The 21371-nt window shown below is 44.3% G+C and overlaps 1 protein-coding gene across 14 annotated transcripts in view; it reads left to right on the plus strand.

The window, feature by feature from the left end:
* The window catches only part of LOC119655867, a 290524-nt gene that overhangs the window by 164989 nt on the left and 104164 nt on the right, over positions 1-21371 (plus strand). For 13 of the 14 annotated variants that reach the window (XM_038061994.1, XM_038062020.1, XM_038062035.1 and 10 more), the window contains exon 14: positions 7106-7909. The exons of the other annotated variant lie outside the window; for it this stretch is intronic. In XM_038061994.1, coding sequence (XP_037917922.1) covers positions 7106-7909 — 804 coding nt within the window. The remainder of the gene's footprint in view (positions 1-7105; positions 7910-21371) is intronic. 14 annotated transcript variants of the gene reach the window in all.

Genomic DNA, 21371 nt, shown 5'->3' on the forward strand with positions numbered 1-21371 from the left:
TGCAGATAAATCATAATCAACTTCAAGTTGAGATTTTTCCACCAATCTCCTCTCTGTGCTGTTATATGGTAATAGCACACAGAAAATAATTACCACTATTAGACCCAAGTTCCACGCCTTCATTAACACCTGTATCTGTCGCATCATCAAGGTACTCTGGTCTAACAAAATCTCAAATGAACAATTTCATTTGCTCATGGGTCAGATATTCGCGAAAATGTGCTGACTTCAACTCACTATCCCAGGGTGGAAGACGAATAGGTCTTCCTAGGAACATATGGCGCAGAACAGTGGTGGAGGAGAACAGCCTTCCCAGGAAGACCTGGGGGGAGCTAGAACACATCTCAGCGAACCGGAACCATATACTGCCAAGATTGATGCGATGACCGAGCTGGTTGAGCATCAGCCTCTCCATTTCACTACAACGAAATCAAACCCAGGTTCGTCATGGACGTTTTGTTTTGTCATTGTGATGGCCCGCTGCTGTAGGCGTATTTGCTTAAACACCATTAAATGTGATGATAATGAAACTGAAACTGTGCTAATGCCCATATACTCCACAAGTGAATGAAACTACCAAGATTTCACACAACCACTAAGAATTCAATCATCTCTGAGGATTAGCTGTCATGAAGGAAGTTCAATATTTGTGATGGGGCACATAATTGACAGCGATTGATTGGTTTTTGGCAAAGGCATAAGATAAGACGAATTAGCCAAGCAGTAATGTTTACTACCAGTAACCACCTGGAGACAGAGGTAATAATAGTGCAAGACATTCTAAAACAAACAAAAAAACCCATTAGAGGACGTCTCTGTTGACTTTACCAAGGATTTTGCCAGGATTTGAATGAAGGGGTGGTGAAGAGAGTGATGCCAGAATTCTCCTCACTTTCCAGGCTTAAAACCATGCTTAAAACCATGTGGAATGAACACCACTCCAACTACAGCCCGATTTTAGCCGGAATTCCTCAGGGAGATGGGAATAGGGTTTGATAGTAGAGCTGTTGGTGTTGGTTCAGCAGGCGTTTCCCAGGTTTTATGCTCCCTGTTTCGCCCTGGGACCTATACTAACCTTTGACCACCTACTTTGAACTTAGAGAACAAAGAAAGTCCTCTATGGCTAGACTCGATGGGCAAGGAGGGTGATCAAGCAATTCAAGCCATTATTCGTATACCCAATGTGTGGTCAGCTGTCTGACACCTAATTCTTGATTCAATTTGTGACAAACACGTTCTGAGGGCATGCTTATGACCTTAATTCATTGGGCATTTTGTACCATTTCGAGGATTTGACTGATGTCATCACCAGTTGATGCAGTTTTTGGTTGAACCAGATGTTCAAACTTAGAGTATAATTGGCACTAGCAAGCCGATGGATGACTTGCAAGAATTGTTTCTTTTGACCCCAATGTACAATCAAAATGTGACGTCAGTGCGATTCATTGTGATGACAGTTCACGTGACCCAAAATTCGACGGAGTTTTTCTTTACTGACATACCACTAAAAGAATACCTACTTCATCCTCCAAAACCAATCCAGACTAATTCAACAAATTGAAAAACTAATCGCCTTAAATAAATAATGTAGACCGTCAAAAAACTGACATCACAATCTATTGCGCCTCGTCGACGTCGAAGTTCAATTTTGTCAACTTTCTAATGAGCGCTTCAGCGAATGAGCGCTATTGTTTATTAGGTCATAAAATCGCGTGGAATAAAATTGACTTGACAGTTCAAACTAGTGGTCTATTTGCTTGCTTGTGCCAATTCTAACTTGAGCTTCATGGTCCTCCAGCTGCCCTTCATTCGTCGCATCAAAACTCTGTAGGCGCTCCCTCAGAGGGTCTACATCCGCCTCAGAGGAGAGCTCCTTAAAACATACCATTTTGCTCCGATTGATAGCCAGTTTGACATGTTTGCGGGCTTTTATTTGTATGAATGGTCTTTTTGCGCCTGAACGATCTTACCTACCGCCCTCTGAACCGTTCATCTGACTTGACAGGCTGATCAAAGGCTGGTCAGTTCGCTATTCCACCAGTAATTGGATCTTCTACTAGGGAATGTACATGGACACATTACATGTCTTGATAATGCATTGTGTGACAAGGATAGTCGCCAGCCTTAGTAGGTTGGTTCGGCCACATTTCCATGAAGCTCTGCCCATCCAGCGCTTTTACAGACCATGCTGATATCGCTCTCGGTTTTGGGTATGTTTTTTGCCTACCGTTTGGCTGTCTCCCTAGTTCGAAAATAATTGCTTGGTGATCGCTATGCAAGTATTCTTCCTTAACAGGGCGGGTCATACAACGCGTCAGTTCAGGACTAACAAAGGTCAGATATACGATTGAGGAAGACACTCCTTTCCAAAAGGTGTTTACATTGCCTTCGTTGTCTAGAACAATATCTAACTGGGCAAAAGCTTCTAGTAGACTTCGCCCCTTTGCGTTACTCTCTCTGCTTCCCCATTCCAGCGCCCAGGCATTAAAATCAACGGTAATTAGCTGAGGAATTCGTCTCCTTGCTTCGTGAACAGGGTTGACCAACATGTCTTCGAACTCAGACAATATTAGACTGGGTGGGGCGTAGCATGCAGCACACTTGCATGCTGCTTATTGTTGTTTACACAAAGCCACTGACTGACTGAGAGAGATTAGATTTTTGTCTGCTACTTGTTGTCTAGCGACTTATCCCCTTCATCAGTACAAAGCTACCTCTAAGCTGAGTACTTTTATACTGATGAAAGGGGTATGTCGCTCCCGAAATATATATTTACATCTAAAACTAAAAATTACAATTTGAAGGAAGCTACCCCTTGGCTATCAATTGTATAGCTTGGCTGCCGCAAACGCATATTGTCGAGTCTGTGACCCATACGCCCCCGTAACGATTCCTGAATGGTTCACTTACTATGGTAACTTCCATCTTGGACTCGTAGATGGTCTACTCAAGTGAACTCTGAGCGACCCCGCAATGATTGAGGTTCATTTGAATGAACCTGATTTGTTCATTGCAGGCAATACCTTCCAGAATTCAGGGCATTTCCTACTTATCCCGCCTCTTATTTTCTTCATCTGTGGGTCTGTCAGTCTGTCACATCCGATTTACTCGAAAACGGCTGAACCGATTGTCATGAAATTTGGTAAGAATATGCGATCTCTGTATCCCTTTACATGCAACAAGTGGCATCATTTTGCGTTGCGATTAAGGGGGCTCTCCAACATGCAAGAAGGTTGGGTAATTTTTTTTTTCACAAAATATAGCCATGCGGGATATCAAATGAAAGAGCTCGATTAGTACTTTTCGAAAATAACATTATTTCTGACATTAGGTGAAAAATAGAGGAATGAGGACTCAAAATGTTTACCCCAAAAAGTGAAACAGGTTTCGTTCTCAGGAACTATTCAACCGAACAATTTGAAACAAATCACAGTGATACACCTTTGTGAAATGCAAGCCATTTTAATATCTGCTCAAATAATGTGAATAACAGCATATTACTATATTTTAGAAATTTACCAGAAAACCCCCCTTAAGTTCATTCTAGAAGCACGAAATTTGGCATCAGTATAAGTGACAATATAAGACACATTTCTGAGAAAGTTTGATGGCAATCAAACTATTACTAAAAAAATTATATAAGGTCAAAGTTTTGTATTTCACGTGTTGTACTCCAAGACATGTGTGATGTCATCATCACATAAAGGGAACTTACATCACACTCCATCTGATGTGAGTAGCAATTCGCTCCGCTCTGCTCTTCAGTAGATAGCGACCTCAGGACCACTCAGCCTTGTATTAGCTGAAGCCAGTTGAGGTGCAAACCTGGTGCTTTCGGACAATAATTCATGCCCTTGTCGAGTTTTGAATTAGACAAAGATTTATCACAAGTTTGGATTAAACTGTTTTTCAGGGTGGGGGTACGAGACCTCCACCCTGTGACCAAGACCAACCAGCCACAGAAATTTTTGATGAACACAAAATGTTTGTACCTGAAGAGCCCAGCTTTGGATGCTAGATATACCAGCTATGCTCACTTAAATTTCCATTCCTCTGTATGATGAACCAAAAGAACCAACAAACTAGCTGCCAAAATCTTACCATATTTTAGTTATCAGATAATCTTCGAAGGACATACTTTTTCCACAATTTTTTTTTCTAGTTTATCAGAAATCGTAAAGAGCTCCAAAACAACATTCTCAACTTCAATCTTCCTCGGGCAGGCTCTCAATAAATTAAATAGGGTTTTGAGATATTTCCACTATAAATTCCATTGGTTACTTTTGGCCAATTGAACTGATCTATTGGAATTTTGCTGGTCCTCATTTTCTCAATTGAATCCGCGATAGCGAGCAAAGTGATTGATTTATATTATTATATCAATTTTTTTTTTTTGGGCCAAATTTTCAAAATTTACTGATTTACGCGCATCACAAAATGTAATAAACATTTTAAATATCTGAGTAGACACTGTCAGTATTATTTAGAATTTTTTTTTTTTAATTTAATTTTATTTTGTTTTATTAGAAAAAAAAAAATTATTCTACTCTCTTTCGATTAGTGTAATTTATTTTAATTAATTTATATATCAAGTTCAATCGACGATGAAAAACAAGAGTTTTTCTCTATGTTTGATTTTCTGTACATAATATTTAAGAAATTTTATTTATCAAAAATCGAAATATTATATTTCCACTTCGAACCTTATCATTTGCATAAAAGAGAGAAGAGGAAGACCATTTTTAACTTTAAAACTATTAAAACTTAAAAGAACATTTCCATTACGATCGTTTTGATGATTATTTATGATAGCTATTAGAAAGGTTTAATTTTTTTTTTTTTTTGTTGAAATAATTATTTCAAGTTTATGTTTTTTTTTTAAAGAAAAAGGTATGTCAGATTGGGAACTGTGGACGGGACAATTCTCACATGGTTCATGCTTGCACGTTCAATAGACAAATATATTATGTTTATACTTTATACTTTATTTTTGGTTTGTTTAAACATTAAAATAAAAACATGATAAGCAAAAATAATAACAAAAAAAAAAAAACACGTCACTGCACCATAGAGACAAAATGGTTCGGGCTGTGTACAGAATTTTTATATTTTATCCCTTCCATTATTTAGTTTACGGTGTCTTATTTCTTTTAATATGCCTTTAACAATCCCCTATACATTTTTTCAGTAATTGTGATTTTGGGATAGTGTGTGAATTATTTTTTTTTAAAAAATCTATCTCCTGCATACTTTTATTATTGGCACTGAATTTTTTTTTAATTATATTTATATAAGCTTAAGATGTACATAATTCTAAAGTTCTAAGCTTGAAATAGTAATTGAGATCAAAAACAAAATAGTTTACATACATTTTTTGATGATATTTTAAAGAAATGGCAAACATTCTTGCACAAATCTAACAGCAACAACAACAAATTCATTGTTCGATTATTTTTTTTTTTTGTTTGTTTAAGTATTCGGAAGTTTGAAGTGCCGTCTCACTTCAGACTAAATGAGAGTTACGAGAAGAATCTATTGTAATCACACTCCTCCATGTTGAAATTTCATCCATTTTATTTCTTGTTATGTAGACCAGACTATTACAAGTACAACTACTTAAACATAGAAAATTGCAGTCAATGTTGAATCCTCGATTCTTCATTTCAGTTCCGTACGCAAAAACAATCATTTCGCTACTTCCTTTTATTTTTTTTTTAATTTAATTTATTTGTTTTTTTATTTTTTTCAATTTTTTTAATTTCTGCTTTTATATACTTTCTATAATTTTTCCTAAATTTTCCATACATTCACTATCTCTTCACCGTTTTTTTTTTACGCAAACAAAACCAAAACCGAAACTATTTGATAGAATCGCGCCCTGATTCTCTCTGTGTCTTTCTTTTGGGCAGAGCGCATGTGTGGGATGTTTATAATTTAATTTAATAAAATTATACGCTTGAAATAATAATAAATAAACATTTGTTTGTAAGCCCATTAAAAATAATAAAACAAAAGTAAAATATACAAGAAAATCAAATCAATTAAAAAATATGTAAGTCCGAAACGTTGTGAGAAAAAAGTTTACCTTCCACAGTTCTCTCTGTTTTAGTTAAGGATATTTTTTTTTTTTATTTTTACGAGTTTGATATGGTTCAAATTATATTTTAATTTTTTATTATATTATGTTGAATTTCCTCCCATCCTGTTTCCATTATTTCACTAGAAGCTACGTTCCCAAGAGCTTTTTTACAATTTAATTTATCAAAAAGTGTTAATTAAAAGCGAAGCTGGAATTAGTATTATATTAAAATGGTGTATTTTTCCATTTACTTAAGTCTAAGTTGTCAAGAAAGTGCAATTGAACAAACTGAGCGACGAATTATATATTTTCGACGTCAGTTTAAATTTATCAATTTATTTTTTTCTATTTAATTTGTATTGTCAATTGTAATTATTATCCATTTGTGATATTGATATATATATTTACCCCTTTATGATGTTTATATATCTATTTGCATCCGATTATAAAAAGATATTTATTTTTTTTATAAAAACACAAACAGATCCTTACTTTTTTTTCATAATCCCTTCGAAGGTCGTGCTAAATAATTAAATTACCTTAAATAGTTTTTTATTATAATTATTCAATTCAATTTTTGTTGTTTAATTCCAATTCCCATAAAATTTATTAATTTTATTTCGAGTTCTCATCACTTTCGAGTTCGTCATACAAATTTGACATCAAATATTTCAAAAATGAAATTTCAGAAAAATATAAATAAAAAAATAAAAATTAAAAAAATTCAAAAAAATACCAAAAAATCAAAATAAAATAAAAATAAATTAATTAAAAATATTTATACTCACAATTCGTCACTCAGCATGTTCTTTTCAACTTTTTCATGGTTCCTAAGACAGTGAAAAATCGATTCAATCGAAAAATTCCATGAATACCTAGAAAAACCAAAAAACTTTTAAATCAATTCCCACATTCTAAGCTAATGCAAAACAAAAGTAAAACCAAAAAAAAAAAAACAAACTAAGTAAAATCCATCCTTCTATAAACAATATGAATCACAATTGTGTATATATTCTCGGAATTTAGACAGAGAATGCATCTCGGACGTGGATTGTCCCAGCGAGAAGGCATGCATACAAGGACATTGCTCCGATCCATGTACAATGCGTGGCGCATGTGGTGCAAATGCCCTCTGTAAAACAGTCCTACATCGGCCCCGATGTTCATGTCCAAATTGTTACATTGGTAGACCAAACGTAGAATGCCGACCGGATCCAAAATGTGATTATTCCACAACACCTACACCAACTACCGATCGAACTATCCAGCTAACATGCAACCGAGACAGTGATTGTCCCGAAACTCTTAGATGCGATCGTTACGGACAATGCATGGATCCTTGTCAGAATCCAACATACGTATGCGAAGGCAACAAAAAATGCGAGACGCATCATCACAAGCCCGTATGCGTCTGTAAGTCAGGATTCGTTGTGAATGAGTATGGAGAACTGACCTGCGCTCCTGAGAAGCGCGAATGTTTCCGCGATGATGACTGTGCTTCGAACATGGCATGTATAGATAGCAAGTGCCGAAATCCTTGCATCACACTGCCACATCGTGCGCCAATATGCTCCAAGAATAAGACATGTCAAGTACAGGACCATAAACCAATATGCATATGCTACAAGGACTGTTCCCCATCCCTGTCCATTTGTCTGCGCGACAATGGTTGCCCAACTGGGCTTGCATGCCGTAACTACCAGTGTGTCAACCCTTGCGATTATGCCGCCTGCGCTCCGAACTCGCCGTGTATTGTTGAGGATCATAAGCCCATCTGTAAATTCTGTCCACCAGGTTTCGTAGCTGACTCAAGAAATGGATGTCAAAAAGGTAACATAGCTCGAATGTCCGAGCGAATCTACTTAAAAGTTCGATATTAAACACTTAATAGTCAACTATGAAGCATAAAATTAAATCTGTCTCTAAACACCTAAAATTGTAATGTACAAATAACTCTTTGAATCTGGTCTCTTCAGGGACATGCCCTCTTGTCAAGCGAATGTGTTTATTTTTTTTTTTCACGAAGAAAGCTTTAATAATACCAATTAAACCAGCTAAGATTAATTCTTGCCACCCTCTCATGTATATTTTTCCAGAAGAGAGATTTATTGAAAGCAAATTAGTGCCTCAAACTCACCTTGAACCGAATATTTAATAGAATGAACAGTGCACAATGACTGAATGAACCAAAGAATCAATGGAAACCTAACTTTACACCAATAGCTAATAGGGAAATTTTTTTTTTTTTTTAATTTATTTATTTATTTATTTAAATCGTGACCTGCCCAATTTATAACAAATAAATGTGTGAAATATTTAAAATCCACTCAACAAAGCTTTATTACAATAAACCAATAACGTATTCCTAATTTTGTACAAAGAAAATATTCTACATTTCCCAGTACTTATGTCCTAATCCCGTTTTCAGTTTGAGTTTCAGATTTCTTCTCATTTATCCGCGATGAAAATATATTTTTGAGCCTACTATAAACCAGGCATTCACACACGCTCATGCTCACTTTCTCTAAGCAAAGCAACGTCTATCATCTCTGTCTATAAAACTTATCCTAATGTCTCCTGCTCAAAATATCCTTCCTTTTATCTCTTGTACAGTTCTACCTTTTAACCGACTGTTCTTTGTATGCATCTAACACTAGGACTGCATAAGAAGGAAAGAGAGTTCTTCAAACGGAATAGTAACGAATAGTCTTAACAAAGCAGTTCAAAATAACAAAAAATTTCGTCCCTTAATCAACAATCTTTTGTGCAATTATTCCTGTCAATGAATTCTAATTCAACCCTCAAATCTCACGCCAAAAACCTCATCATTTTTCCAGCCTGAATAACCTAAAACACGACACAAGATACATCAATCTTTTTTTTTTGGCGTGAGGTCTGAGGTCCAAAAAGTACAAATAATTGCCTCAAAAAGAGTTTTGTTTTTAAAATCGCAAACTAAACACAAAATTTAACGTTTGTGCACTTAATAAGAAGCTCTAAATGTGATAACTCCACCGGCTTCGTAATTCAAATTCCTTCAAAATATCTTTTCGCTGAATAACCTCAAGATTGGTCCAAGAAACACCAGATTAACAGAGAATTGAATAACCTTGAAATTTAAGACACTAAAGATCTATTTAAAAATTACCAACCAATCGCATCTAGATTTTAGTTGTTGCTGTTAATTGTATATATATATATATTTAATCCAGAAACAAAAGAAATTTCTTAACGCTTTATTTTCATTATTTTCATTTTTTCTATGATGTGTGGTTCTTATTTGTAAATATGTAAACATCTCAAACCAAAAAAAAAAAACAAAAAAAAATCCAAATAAAAAACACGAAAAAAAAACCAATAAAACCGAACCCCAAAAACCAAAAAATCCGCGAAAAACAGATGGAAGAGTAGCACAGATGGCCAACTGTACGAAACATCAAGATTGCAGCGAAACGCTCCAGTGTATAGCGGGAATATGTAAAGATCCATGTACAGATGGATGTGGAGTGTCCGCTGTTTGCATGGTAAAAGCACACGAAAAAATTTGTAAATGTCCTGAATATTACCGCGGAGATCCCTACATTGAATGTCATAAAGTCAAAGATTTACGCAACACAACCACAACAGAACCTGCTGAACTGACAACAAAACCCTCAGTCACTGAAACCGAAAAAGTAGGTCTCTTTGACGAATACGAACATTCCACAGTACCAACCACCGCCGTCTTCCCAGAACCAAGACATACCATGTTCCCTGACATTGAGGCCACTCAAACAACTCTCGAGACGACAATCACTAGAGACGTTAACGAGACGTTTACTGAAAAGGAAACTACCACACAGGCTTATACAATACAACCCAACCAAACAGAAGCCACTCTTCCCACCCAGACAAGCACAGACTCTCTTAGTCCATACCTAACAACGGTTTCAACAGAAACAGAAAGTGAAGCAACTGTTATTACAGAAACCACCCCCTCTGAACAAATTACTTCCTCTAGAAAACCCCAAGAAGCTACTACCCCTCCTTCAACTGCTACGCAAACAGAATCTGAATACTCTTCCACCTATGCCATGACTAGTACTCCATCAACGCCCTCTGCGTCCACTACACCATCTTCGCATACAGAAACTGTACCCCCTACCACTTTTTCTGAAACCACAGGACCTACGACCACTAAATCCACAGCAACAGAAGAACCTTCCACAACTACCTTCCCTAAAACTGTTCCTCCAATTACACAACCCGAAAGTACAACCCTACCCAAAGGAACAACACCAACCAGCTACCCCGTCCCAACTACTGAACCATTCCTTCAAACCATATTATATTCAGATCAAACAACAACTTCTGAAAGCCTTTCTACAACCAGTTCTCCTATCACAACAGAAAAATTCATCCCCACAGAACCCCAAACTTCAACACAAACTCCCTCAGAGGAAAAGCCCACAATATCCTACTCTATTCCGGCTGGAACAACTGTCCCTACTCGGCTAACTACTACTTCCGAAGAAGGTATTCAAACTATCTATACAGAAACAACTCCAAGAGAAACTACCATATCCTCGGAAGCAGAAATTATTACAGAACCAATCATTTCCTATCAAACCGAGACAGGCACTCGCAAGCCATATATCACTACACAGGAATACGTGACTAGCTTCCCCGAAACCAGTTCTACTTCCATTCCATTGACTTCCACTACGCAAGCAGGCGTCACAACATCAAAACCGGGTACCACGGAATACTATCCCTCCACCGGAAAATCTTCCACAACGACTTACCCTACACCCACTGAATACACTGAAGGCACAACCATCCCGCAAGAAATTCAATCAACGGGTTATTTCAGCCCTACTGAGCAATCAGCCCCCACTCAAAAACCAACAATGCTATTCCCTGTGAAAGAAACTATATCCCCATATACAACAGGCCCCCCATGCCACGAAAGAGACCCCAATTGCCCAACCTTGTATATTACGGAACCAACAACTCCTAAACCACAAATTCCTGTTCGCGAATATGTCACTACCTCATCTGAATCTGCCCCTACATCGGCCCAAACAAGACCCACTACCCAATATGAACAAACACAAACTATAACAACACCAGAACCTCACCCTACCCAATTTTACACGCCCACAAAAGAACCTTCCACAACAACACACCCCGCAGCAACGCGAGAAGAAACTGATGGCACCACTCTTTTCACCTCAGAGTCCACAAAAAGTCATCCAACGACTACCCAGCCCGCAATGCCTACTCAAACAACAAAAATTACACAGCCAGAAGGCACGACACGCCCCGAAGAGAAACCAACAACTGGTTACTTTGCAACAACCGAACCCTATCTTCCTTCTCGTCAAACCACCCTACCCACAGAACACATTATCACCGTCTACCCAGAAACAACAACTTCTTCCGTGGCGTCTTTGGGTACCACAGAACCCGTTACAATTGCAACTTCCTCCTCTTCTCCTACTGTCACACAACCCTACACACCTGGAGAACAACCTACCACAAATATTCCCACAAGTGAACCACCTGAAGCCACATCCCGTCCAGATGAGAAACCAACCTCCGATTATTTTGTGACCACCGAACCATATCCTCCTTCTCGTCAAACCACCCTTCCAGCTCAACACATCCACACTGTTCTGCCAGAAACCAGCACACCTTCCGTAGCATCAGCGGGCACAACCCTCACTCCGCAAATGGAAACTGTTACAGCTCAGACTTCTCCCGCTGCCACACAACCTGGTGTCACTGAACCCTACACAACAACAGAACTGCCTGTAACAACCACTTCCCCTCAAGCTGTGCCGACAACTCGCCCAGAGGAGAAACCAACCACTGGTTACTTTACAACCACCGAACCCCATCTTGCTTCTCCTCAAACTATTCTCCCCGTTGAGCACATCGTGACAGTTACCCCAGAAAGCACTACACCCTCTGCAGCGTTAACGGGCACCACCTTCCCTTCGCAAACCGAACCTGATACAACTTCCGCTTCCTCCACTTCTCCCACTGTTACACAACCGGGAGTCACTGAACTCTACACACCTACAGAGCAACCTTTGACAACCACTTCCTCTCAAGCTGTTCCCACGAGCACCCAGTCTGAGGGCACAACTCGTCCAGGGGAGAAGCCAACCACAGGTTATTTTGCATCTACCGAACCCTATCTTCCTTCTCCTAAAACTACTCTGCCCGTAGAGCACATCGTCACTGTCACCCCAGAAAGCATTACAACTTCTGCAACGTCAACGGGAACCACCCTGTTTTCACAAACCGAGCCAGTTACAAGTGCCACTTCTCCACCTGTTACAGAACCCGGAGTCACTGAACTCTACACACCTACAGAACAACCTGTAACAACCACTTCCCCTCAAGCTGTTCTGACGAGCGCCCAGCCTGAGGGAACAACTCGTCCAGAGGAGAAGGCAACCACCGTTTACTTTACATCTACCGAACCCTATGTTCCTTCTCCTCAAACAACTGTTCCGGTAGAACACATCGTCACAGTCACCCCAGAAACCACTACCCGTCCCGCGACATCAACGGGCACCACCTTCCCTTCACAAACCGAACCTGATACAACTGCCACTTCCCCCACTTCCCCCACTTCTCCCACTGTTACACAACCCAGTGTCACTGAACTCTACACACCTACAGAGCAACCTTTGACAACCACTTCCTCTCAAGCTGTTCCCACGAGCACCCAGCCTGGGGGCACAACTCGTCCGGAAGTGGAACCAACCACCGAACCCTATCTTCCTTCTCCTAAAACTACTCTCCCAGTAGACCACGTCCCCACTGTGACCCCAGAAACCACTTCACCTTTCGCGACATCAACGGGAAGCACCCTCCCTTCACAAACCGAACCTGTTACAAGTGCAACTTCTCCTAGTTCGACACGACCCAGTGCCACTGAACCATACACACCTACAAAAGAAACTGTAACCACGCCTTCCTCTCGCGCTGTTCCAACGAGCACCCAGCCTGTGGAAAAACCAACTACTGGTTACTTTACAACCACCGAACCCTATCTTCCTTCTTCTAAAACTACTCTTCCCGTAGAACAAATCGTCAGTGTCTACCCAGAAACTACGGTACCGTCCGTGTCCACAGTAGGCACCACCCTCCCTTCGCAAACCGAACCTGATACAAGTGCAACTTCTCCCAGTGTGACGCGACCCAGTGCCACTGAACAATATACACCTACCCAACAACCTGTAATAGCCACTTCCCCTCAAGCTGTTTCTTTCCCTGATAAGGATGTTGTAACCGGATACAGCACGGAGCAGCCATGTCAGGAGGGCGACCCCAATTGTCCTACTCTGTATACAACGGAACAAAGTAGTCCCAAACCACAAATTTCCATATGGGAATACGTAACCAGTTTCTTCGAAACAACTCCCTCCTCCGCCACACCGGCGCCCACTACTGTCGACACACAACCCACAGAACCTACAACAACAAAATCTTCAACTTCCACTGAAGAAACTCCTAAAACAACGTATCCTTCCAGTACTCGCTACAGTAGTGAAACTGAGAGCACAACCCTTTCGAAAGAACAACATACGATGGGCTACTCTGTGTACACCGAACCATCGACTTTACCGCAGGAAATAACCAGCATTCAACCTGAGGACACAACTCGTCCAAAGGAGAAACCAACCACTCGCCACTCTGCAACTACCGAACCCTATCTTCCTTCTCCTGAAACCACCTTCCCCGTAGAGCAAATCGTCACATTCACCGCAGAAATCACTACCCCTTCCCCGACATCAACGGACACTTCCCTCCCTTCGCAAACCGAACCTGGTACAACTGCAACTTCTCAAACTTCTCCCGCTGTTACACAACCTGGTGTCACCGAGCTTTACACACCCACTGAACAACCTGTAACAACTTCTTCTCCTCAAACTGTTTCCACGGGCACCCAACCAGAGGCCACAACTCGTCCAGAGGAGAAGCCCACCACCGGTTATTTTGCATCTACCGAACCCTATCTTTCTTCTCCTAAAACTACTCTACCTGAAGAGCACATTGTCACTGTCCCCTCAGAAGGCACTACACCTTCCGCGGGGTCGGTGGGTACCACCATCCCTTCACAAACTGAACCTGGTACAACTGCCGCTTCCTCCACTTCTCCCACTGTTACACAACCCGGAGTCACTGAACTCTACACACATTCAGAGCAACCTTTGACAACCACTTCCTCTCAAGCTGTTCCCACGGGCACCCAGCCTGAGGGCACAACTCGTCCAGAGGAGAAGCCAACCACCGGTTATTTTGCATCTACCGAACCCTATCTTCCTTCTCCTAAAACTACTCTGCCTGAAGAGCACATTGTCACTGTCACCTCAGAAGGCACTACACCTTCCGCGGGGTCGACGGGTACCACACTCCCTTCACAAACTGAACCTGGTACAATTGCCGCTTCCTCCACTTCTCCCACTGTTACAAAACCAGGAGTCACTGAACTCTACACACCTACAGAGCAACCTTTGACTATCACTTCCTCTCAAGCTGTTCCCACGAGCACCCAGCCTGAGGGCACAACCCGTCCAGCGGAAAAGCCAACCACCGGTTACTCTGCAATCACCGAACCCTATCTTCCTTCTTCTAAAAGTACTCTTCCCGTAAAGCAAATCGTCACAGCCTACCCAGAAACTACGACACCATCCGTGTCCACAGTAGGCACCACCCTCCCTTCGCAAACCGAACCTGTTACTAGTGCAACTACTCCTAGTGTGACGCGAACTAGTGCCACTGAACAATATACACCTACCCAACAACCTGTAACAGCCACTTCCCCTCAAACTAGTTCTTTCCCTGATAAGGAAGCCGTAACCACATACAGCACAGACCACCCATGTCAGGAGGGTGACCCCAATTGCCCTACTCTGTATACAACTGAACCAAGTAGTCCCCCGCCACATATTTCAATATGGAATTACGTAACTAGTTTCTTCGAAACTACTCCCTCCTCGGCCACATCGACCCCCACCACTTTCGACACACAACCAACGGCACCTGCCGCAACCAAATCTACCACTCACGCTGAAGAAACTTCTAAGCCAACATATCCTACCCCAACCGGTTACAGTATTAAAACCGAAGGCCCAATCCCCGCGAAACAACCACACGAGACGGGCTACACAGTGTACACCGAACCATCGATTTTAGCACAGGAAACAACAATCATGCAACCTGCGGGCACAACTCATCCAGAAGAGAAACCAACCACCGGTTATTTTGGAACTACCGAACCCTCTCTTGCTTCTCCTAAAACCACCCAGCCTGAAGAGCACATTGTCACTGTCACCTCAGAAGGCACTACACCTTCCGCTGGGTCGACGGGTACCACCCTCCCTTCACAAACTGAACCTGGTACAACTGCCGCTTCCTCCACTTCTCCCACTGTTACACAACCCGGAGTCACTGAATTCTACACACCTACAGAGCAGCCTTTGACAACCATTTCCTCTCAAGCTGTTCCCACGAGCACCCAGCCTGAGGGCACAACTCGTCCAGGGGAGAGGTCCACCACCGGTTATTTTGCATCTACCGAACCCTATCTTCCTTCTCCTAAAACTACTCTGCCTGAAGAGCACATTGTCACTGTCACCTCAGAAGGCACTACACCTTCCGCGGGGTCGACGGGTACCACCCTCCCTTCACAAACTGAACCTGCTACAACTGCCGCTTTCTCCACTTCTCCCACTGTTACACAATCTGGAGTCGCTGAACTCAACACACCTACAGAGCAACCTGGAACAACTCGTTCCCCTCAAGCTGTTCCCACGAGCACCCAGCCTGAGGGCACAACTCGTCCAGAGGAGAAGCCAACCACCGGTTATTTTGCATCTACCGAACCCTATCTTTCTTCTCCTAAAACTGCTCTGCCTGAAGAGCACATTGTCACTGTCACCTCAGAAGGCACTACACCTTCCGCGGGGTCGACGGGTACCACCCTCCCTTCACAAACTGAACCTGGTTCAACAGCCGCCTCCTCCACTTCTCCTACAGTTACACAACCCGGAGTCACTGAACTCTACACACCTACAGAGCAACCATTGGCAACCACTTCCTCTCAAGCTGTTCCCATGAGCACCCAGCCTGAGGGCACAACTCGTCCAGGGGAGAAGCCAACCACCGATTATTTTGCTTCTACCGAACCCTATCTTCCTTCTCCTAAAACTACTCTGCCTGAAGAGCACATTGTCACTGTCACCTCAGAAGGCACTACACCTTCCATGACGTCGACGGGTACCACCCTCCCTTCACAAACTGAACCTGGTACAACTGCCGCTTCCTCCACTTCTCCCCCTGTTACACAACCCGGAGTCACTGAACTCTACACACCTACAGAGCAACCTTTGGCAACCACTTCCTCTCAAGCTGTTCCCATGAGCACCCAGCCTGAGGGCACAACTCGTCCAGGGGAGAAGCCAACCACCGGTTATTTTGCTTCTACCGAACCCTATCTTCCTTCTCCTAAAACTACTCTGCCTGAAGAGCACATTGTCACTGTCACCTCAGAAGGCACTACACCTTCCGCGGGGTCGACGGGTACCACACTCCCTTCACAAACTGAACCTGGTACAACTGCCGCTTCCTCCACTTCTCCCACTGTTACACAACCCGGAGTCACTGAATTCTACACACCTACAGAGCAACCTTTGACAACTACTTCTTCTCAGGCTGTTCCCATGAGCACCCAGCCTGAGGGCACAACTCGTCCAGGGGAGAGGCCAACCACCGGTTATTTTGCATCTACCGAACCCTATCTTCCTTCTCCTAAAACTACTCTGCCTGAAGAGCACATTGTCACTGTCACCTCAGAAGGCACTACACCTTCCGCGGGGTCGACCGGTACCACCCTCCCTTCACAAACTGAACCTGGTATCCCTCCCGCTTCCTCCACTTCTCCCACTGTTACACAACCCGGACTCACTGAGCTCTACACACCTACAGAGCAACCTTTGGCAACCACTTCCTCTCAAGCTGTTCCCATGAGCACCCAGCCTGAGGGCACAACTCGTCCAGGGGAGAAGCCAACCACTGGTTATTTTGCATCTACCGAACCCTATCTTCCTTCTCCTAAAACTACTCTGCCTGAAGAGCACATTGTCACTGTCACCTCAAAAGGCACTACACCTTCCGCGGGGTCGACGGGTACCACACTCCCTTCACAAACTGAACCTGGTACAACTGCCGCTTCCTCCACTTCTCCCACTGTTACACAACCCGGAGTCACTGAATTCTACACACCTACAGAGCAACCTTTGACAACCACTTCCTCTCAAGCTGTTCCCACGACCACCCAGCCTGAGGGCACAACTCGTCCAGAGGAGAAGCCAACCACCGGTTATTTTGCATCTACCGAACCCTATCTTCCTTCTCCTAAAACTACTCTGCCTGCAGAGCACATTGTCACTGTCACCTCAGAAGGCACTACACCTTCCGCGGGGTCGACGGGTACCACACTCCCTTCACAAACTGAACCTGGTACAACTGCCGCTTCCTCCACTTCTCCCACTGTTACACAACCTGGAATCACTGAACTCTACACACATACAGAGCAACCTTTGACAACTACTTCTTCTCAGGCTGTTCCCATGAGCACCCAGCCTGAGGGCACAACTCGTCCAGGGGAGAGGCCAACCACCGGTTATTTTGCATCTACCGAACCCTATCTTCCTTCTCCTAAAACTACTCTGCCTGAAGAGCACATTGTCACTGTCACCTCAGAAGGCACTACACCTTCCGCGGGGTCGACCGGTACCACCCTCCCTTCACAAACTGAACCTGGTATCCCTCCCGCTTCCTCCACTTCTCCCACTGTTACACAACCTGGAATCGCTGAACTCTACACACCTACAGAGCAACCTGGAACAACTCGTTCCCCTCAAGCTGTTCCCACGAGCACCCAGCCAGAGGGCACAACTCGTCCAGGGGAGAAGCCAACCGCCGGTTATTTTGCTTCGACCGAACCCTATCTTTCCTCTCCTAAAACTGCTCTGCCTGAAGAGCACATTGTCACTGTCACCTCAGAAGGCACTACACCTTCCGCGGGGTCGACGGGTACCACCCTCCCTTTACAAACTGAACCTGGTTCAACAGCCGCCTCCTCCACTTCTCCTACTGTTACACAACCCGGAGTCACTGAACTCTACACACCTACAGAGCAACCTTTGGCAACCACTTCCTCTCAAGCTGTTCCCATGAGCACCCAGCCTGAGGGCACAACTCGTCCAGGGGAGAGGCCAACCACCGGTTATTTTGCATCTACCGAACACTATCTTCCTTCTCCTAAAACTACTCTGCCTGAAGAGCACATTGTCACTGTCACCTCAGAAGGCACTACACCTTCCATGACGTCGACGGGTACCACCCTCCCTTCACAAACTGAACCTGGTACAACTGCCGCTTCCTCCACTTCTCCCCCTGTTACACAACCCGGAGTCACTGAACTCTACACACCTACAGAGCAACCTTTGACAACCACTTCCTCTCAAGCTGTTCCCATGAGCACCCAGCCTGAGGGCACAACTCGTCCAGGGGAGAAGCCAACCACCGGTTATTTTGCATCTACCGAACCCTATCTTCCTTCTCCTAAAACTACTCTGCCTGAAGAGCACATCGTCACTGTCACCTCAGAAGGCACTACACCTTCCATGACGTCGACGGGTAGCACCCTCCCTTCACAAACTGAACCTGGTACAACTGCCGCTTCCTCCACTACTCCCCCTGTTACACAACCCGGAGTCACTGAACTCTACACACCTACAGAGCAACCTTTGGCAACCACTTCCTCTGAAGCTGTTCCCATGAGCACCCAGCCTGAGGGCACAACTCGTCCAGGGGAGAGGCCAACCACCGGTTATTTTGCATCTACCGAACCCTATCTTTCCTCCCCAAAAACTACTCTGCCTGAAGAGCACATCGTAACTGTCACCTCAGAAGGCACTACACCTTCCATGACGTCGACGGGTACCACACTCCCTTCACAAACTGAACCTGGTACAACTGCCGCTTCCTCCACTTCTCCCCCTGTTACACAACCCGGAGTCACCGAACTCTACACACCTACAGAGCAACCTTTGGCAACCACTTCCTCTCAAGCTGTTCCCATGAGCACCCAGCCTGAGGGCACAACTCGTCCAGGGGAGAAGCCAACCACCGGTTATTTTGCATCTACCGAACCCTATCTTCCTTCTCCTAAAACTACTCTGCCTGAAGAGCACATCGTCACTGTCACCTCAGAAGGCACTACACCTTCCGCGGGGTCGACGGGTACCACCCTCCCTTCACAAACTGAACCTGGTACAACAGCCGCCTCCTCCACTTCACCTACTGTTACACAACCCGGAGTCACTGAACTCTACACACCTACAGAGCAACCTTTGGCAACCACTTCCTCTCAAGCTGTTCCCATGAGCACCCAGCCTGAGGGCACAACTCGTCCAGGGGAGAGGCCAACCACCGGCTATTTTGCATCTACCGAACCCTATCTTCCTTCTCCTAAAACTACTCTGCCTGAAGAGCACATCGTCACTGTCACCTCAGAAGGCACTACACCTTCCATGACGTCGACGGGTACCACCCTCCCTTCACAAACTGAACCTGGTACAACAGCCGCTTCCTCCACTTCTCCCCCTGTTACACAACCCGGAGTCACTGAACTCTACACACCTACAGAGCAACCTTTGGCAACCACTTCCTCTCAAGCTGTTCCCATGAGCACCCAGCCTGAGGGCACAACTCGTCCAGGGGAGAAGCCAACCACCGGTTATTTTGCATCTACCGAACCCTATCTTCCTTCTCCTAAAACTACTCTGCCTGAAGAGCACATTGTCACTGTCACCTCAGAAGGCACTACACCTTCCGCGGGGTCGACGGGTACCACCCTCCCTTCACAAACTGAACCTGGTACAACAGCCGCCTCCTCCACTTCACCTACTGTTACACAACCCGGAGTCACTGAACTCTACACACCTACAGAGCAACCTTTGGCAACCACTTCCTCTCAAGCTGTTCCCATGAGCACCCAGCCTGAGGGCACAACTCGTCCAGGGGAGAGGCCAACCACCGGCTATTTTGCATCTACCGAACCCTATCTTCCTTCTCCTAAAACTACTCTGCCTGAAGAGCACATCGTCACTGTCACCTCAGAAGGCACTACACCTTCCATGACGTCGACGGGTACCACCCTCCCTTCACAAACTGAACCTGGTACAACTGCCGCTTCCTCCACTTCTCCCCCTGTTACACAACCCGGAGTCACTGAACTCTACACACCTACAGAGCAACCTTTGGCAACCACTTCCTCTCAAGCTGTTCCCATGAGCACCCAGCCTGAGGGCACAACTCGTTCAGAGGAGAAGCCAACCACCGGTTATTTTGCTTCGACCGAACCCTATCTTCCTTCTCCTAAAACTACTCTGCCTGAAGAGCACATTGTCACTGTCACCTCAGAAGGCACTACACCTTCCGCGGGGTCGACGGGTACCACCCTCCCTTCACAAACTGAACCTGCTACAACTGCCGCTTCCTCCACTTCTCCCCCTGTTACACAACCCGGGGTCACTGAACTCTACACACTTACAGAGCATCCTTTGGCAACCACTTCCTCTCAAGCTGTTCCCATGAGCAGCCAGCCTGAGGGCACAACTCGTCCAGGGGAGAAGCCAACCACCGGTTATTTTGCATCTACCGAACCCTATCTTCCTTCTCCTAAAACTACTCTGCCTGAAGAGCACATTGTCACTGTCACCTCAGAAGGCACTACACCTTCCGCGGGGTCGACGGGTACCACCCTCCCTTCACAAACTGAACCTGGTACACCTGCCGCTTCCTCCACTTCTCCCCCTGTTACACAACCCGGAGTCACTGAACTCTACACACCTACAGAGCAACCTTTGGCAACCACTTCCTCTCAAGCTGTTCCCATGAGCACCCAGCCTGAGGGCACAACTCGTCCAGGGGAGAAGCCAACCACCGGTTATTTTGCATCTACCGAACCCTATCTTCCTTCTCCTAAAACTACTCTGCCTGAAGAGCACATTGTCACTGTCACCTCAGAAGGCACTACACCTTCCGCGGGGTCGACGGGTACCACCCTCCCTTCACAAACTGAACCTGGTACAACAGCCGCCTCCTCCACTTCACCTACTGTTACACAACCCGGAGTCACTGAACTCTACACACCTACAGAACAACCTTTGGCAACCACTTCCTCTCAAGCTGTTCCCATGAGCACCCAGCCTGAGGGCACAAC

The sequence above is a fragment of the Hermetia illucens genome, chromosome 1 (genome assembly GCF_905115235.1).
Source record: "Hermetia illucens chromosome 1, iHerIll2.2.curated.20191125, whole genome shotgun sequence".
Lineage (NCBI taxonomy): Eukaryota > Metazoa > Arthropoda > Insecta > Diptera > Stratiomyidae > Hermetia > Hermetia illucens.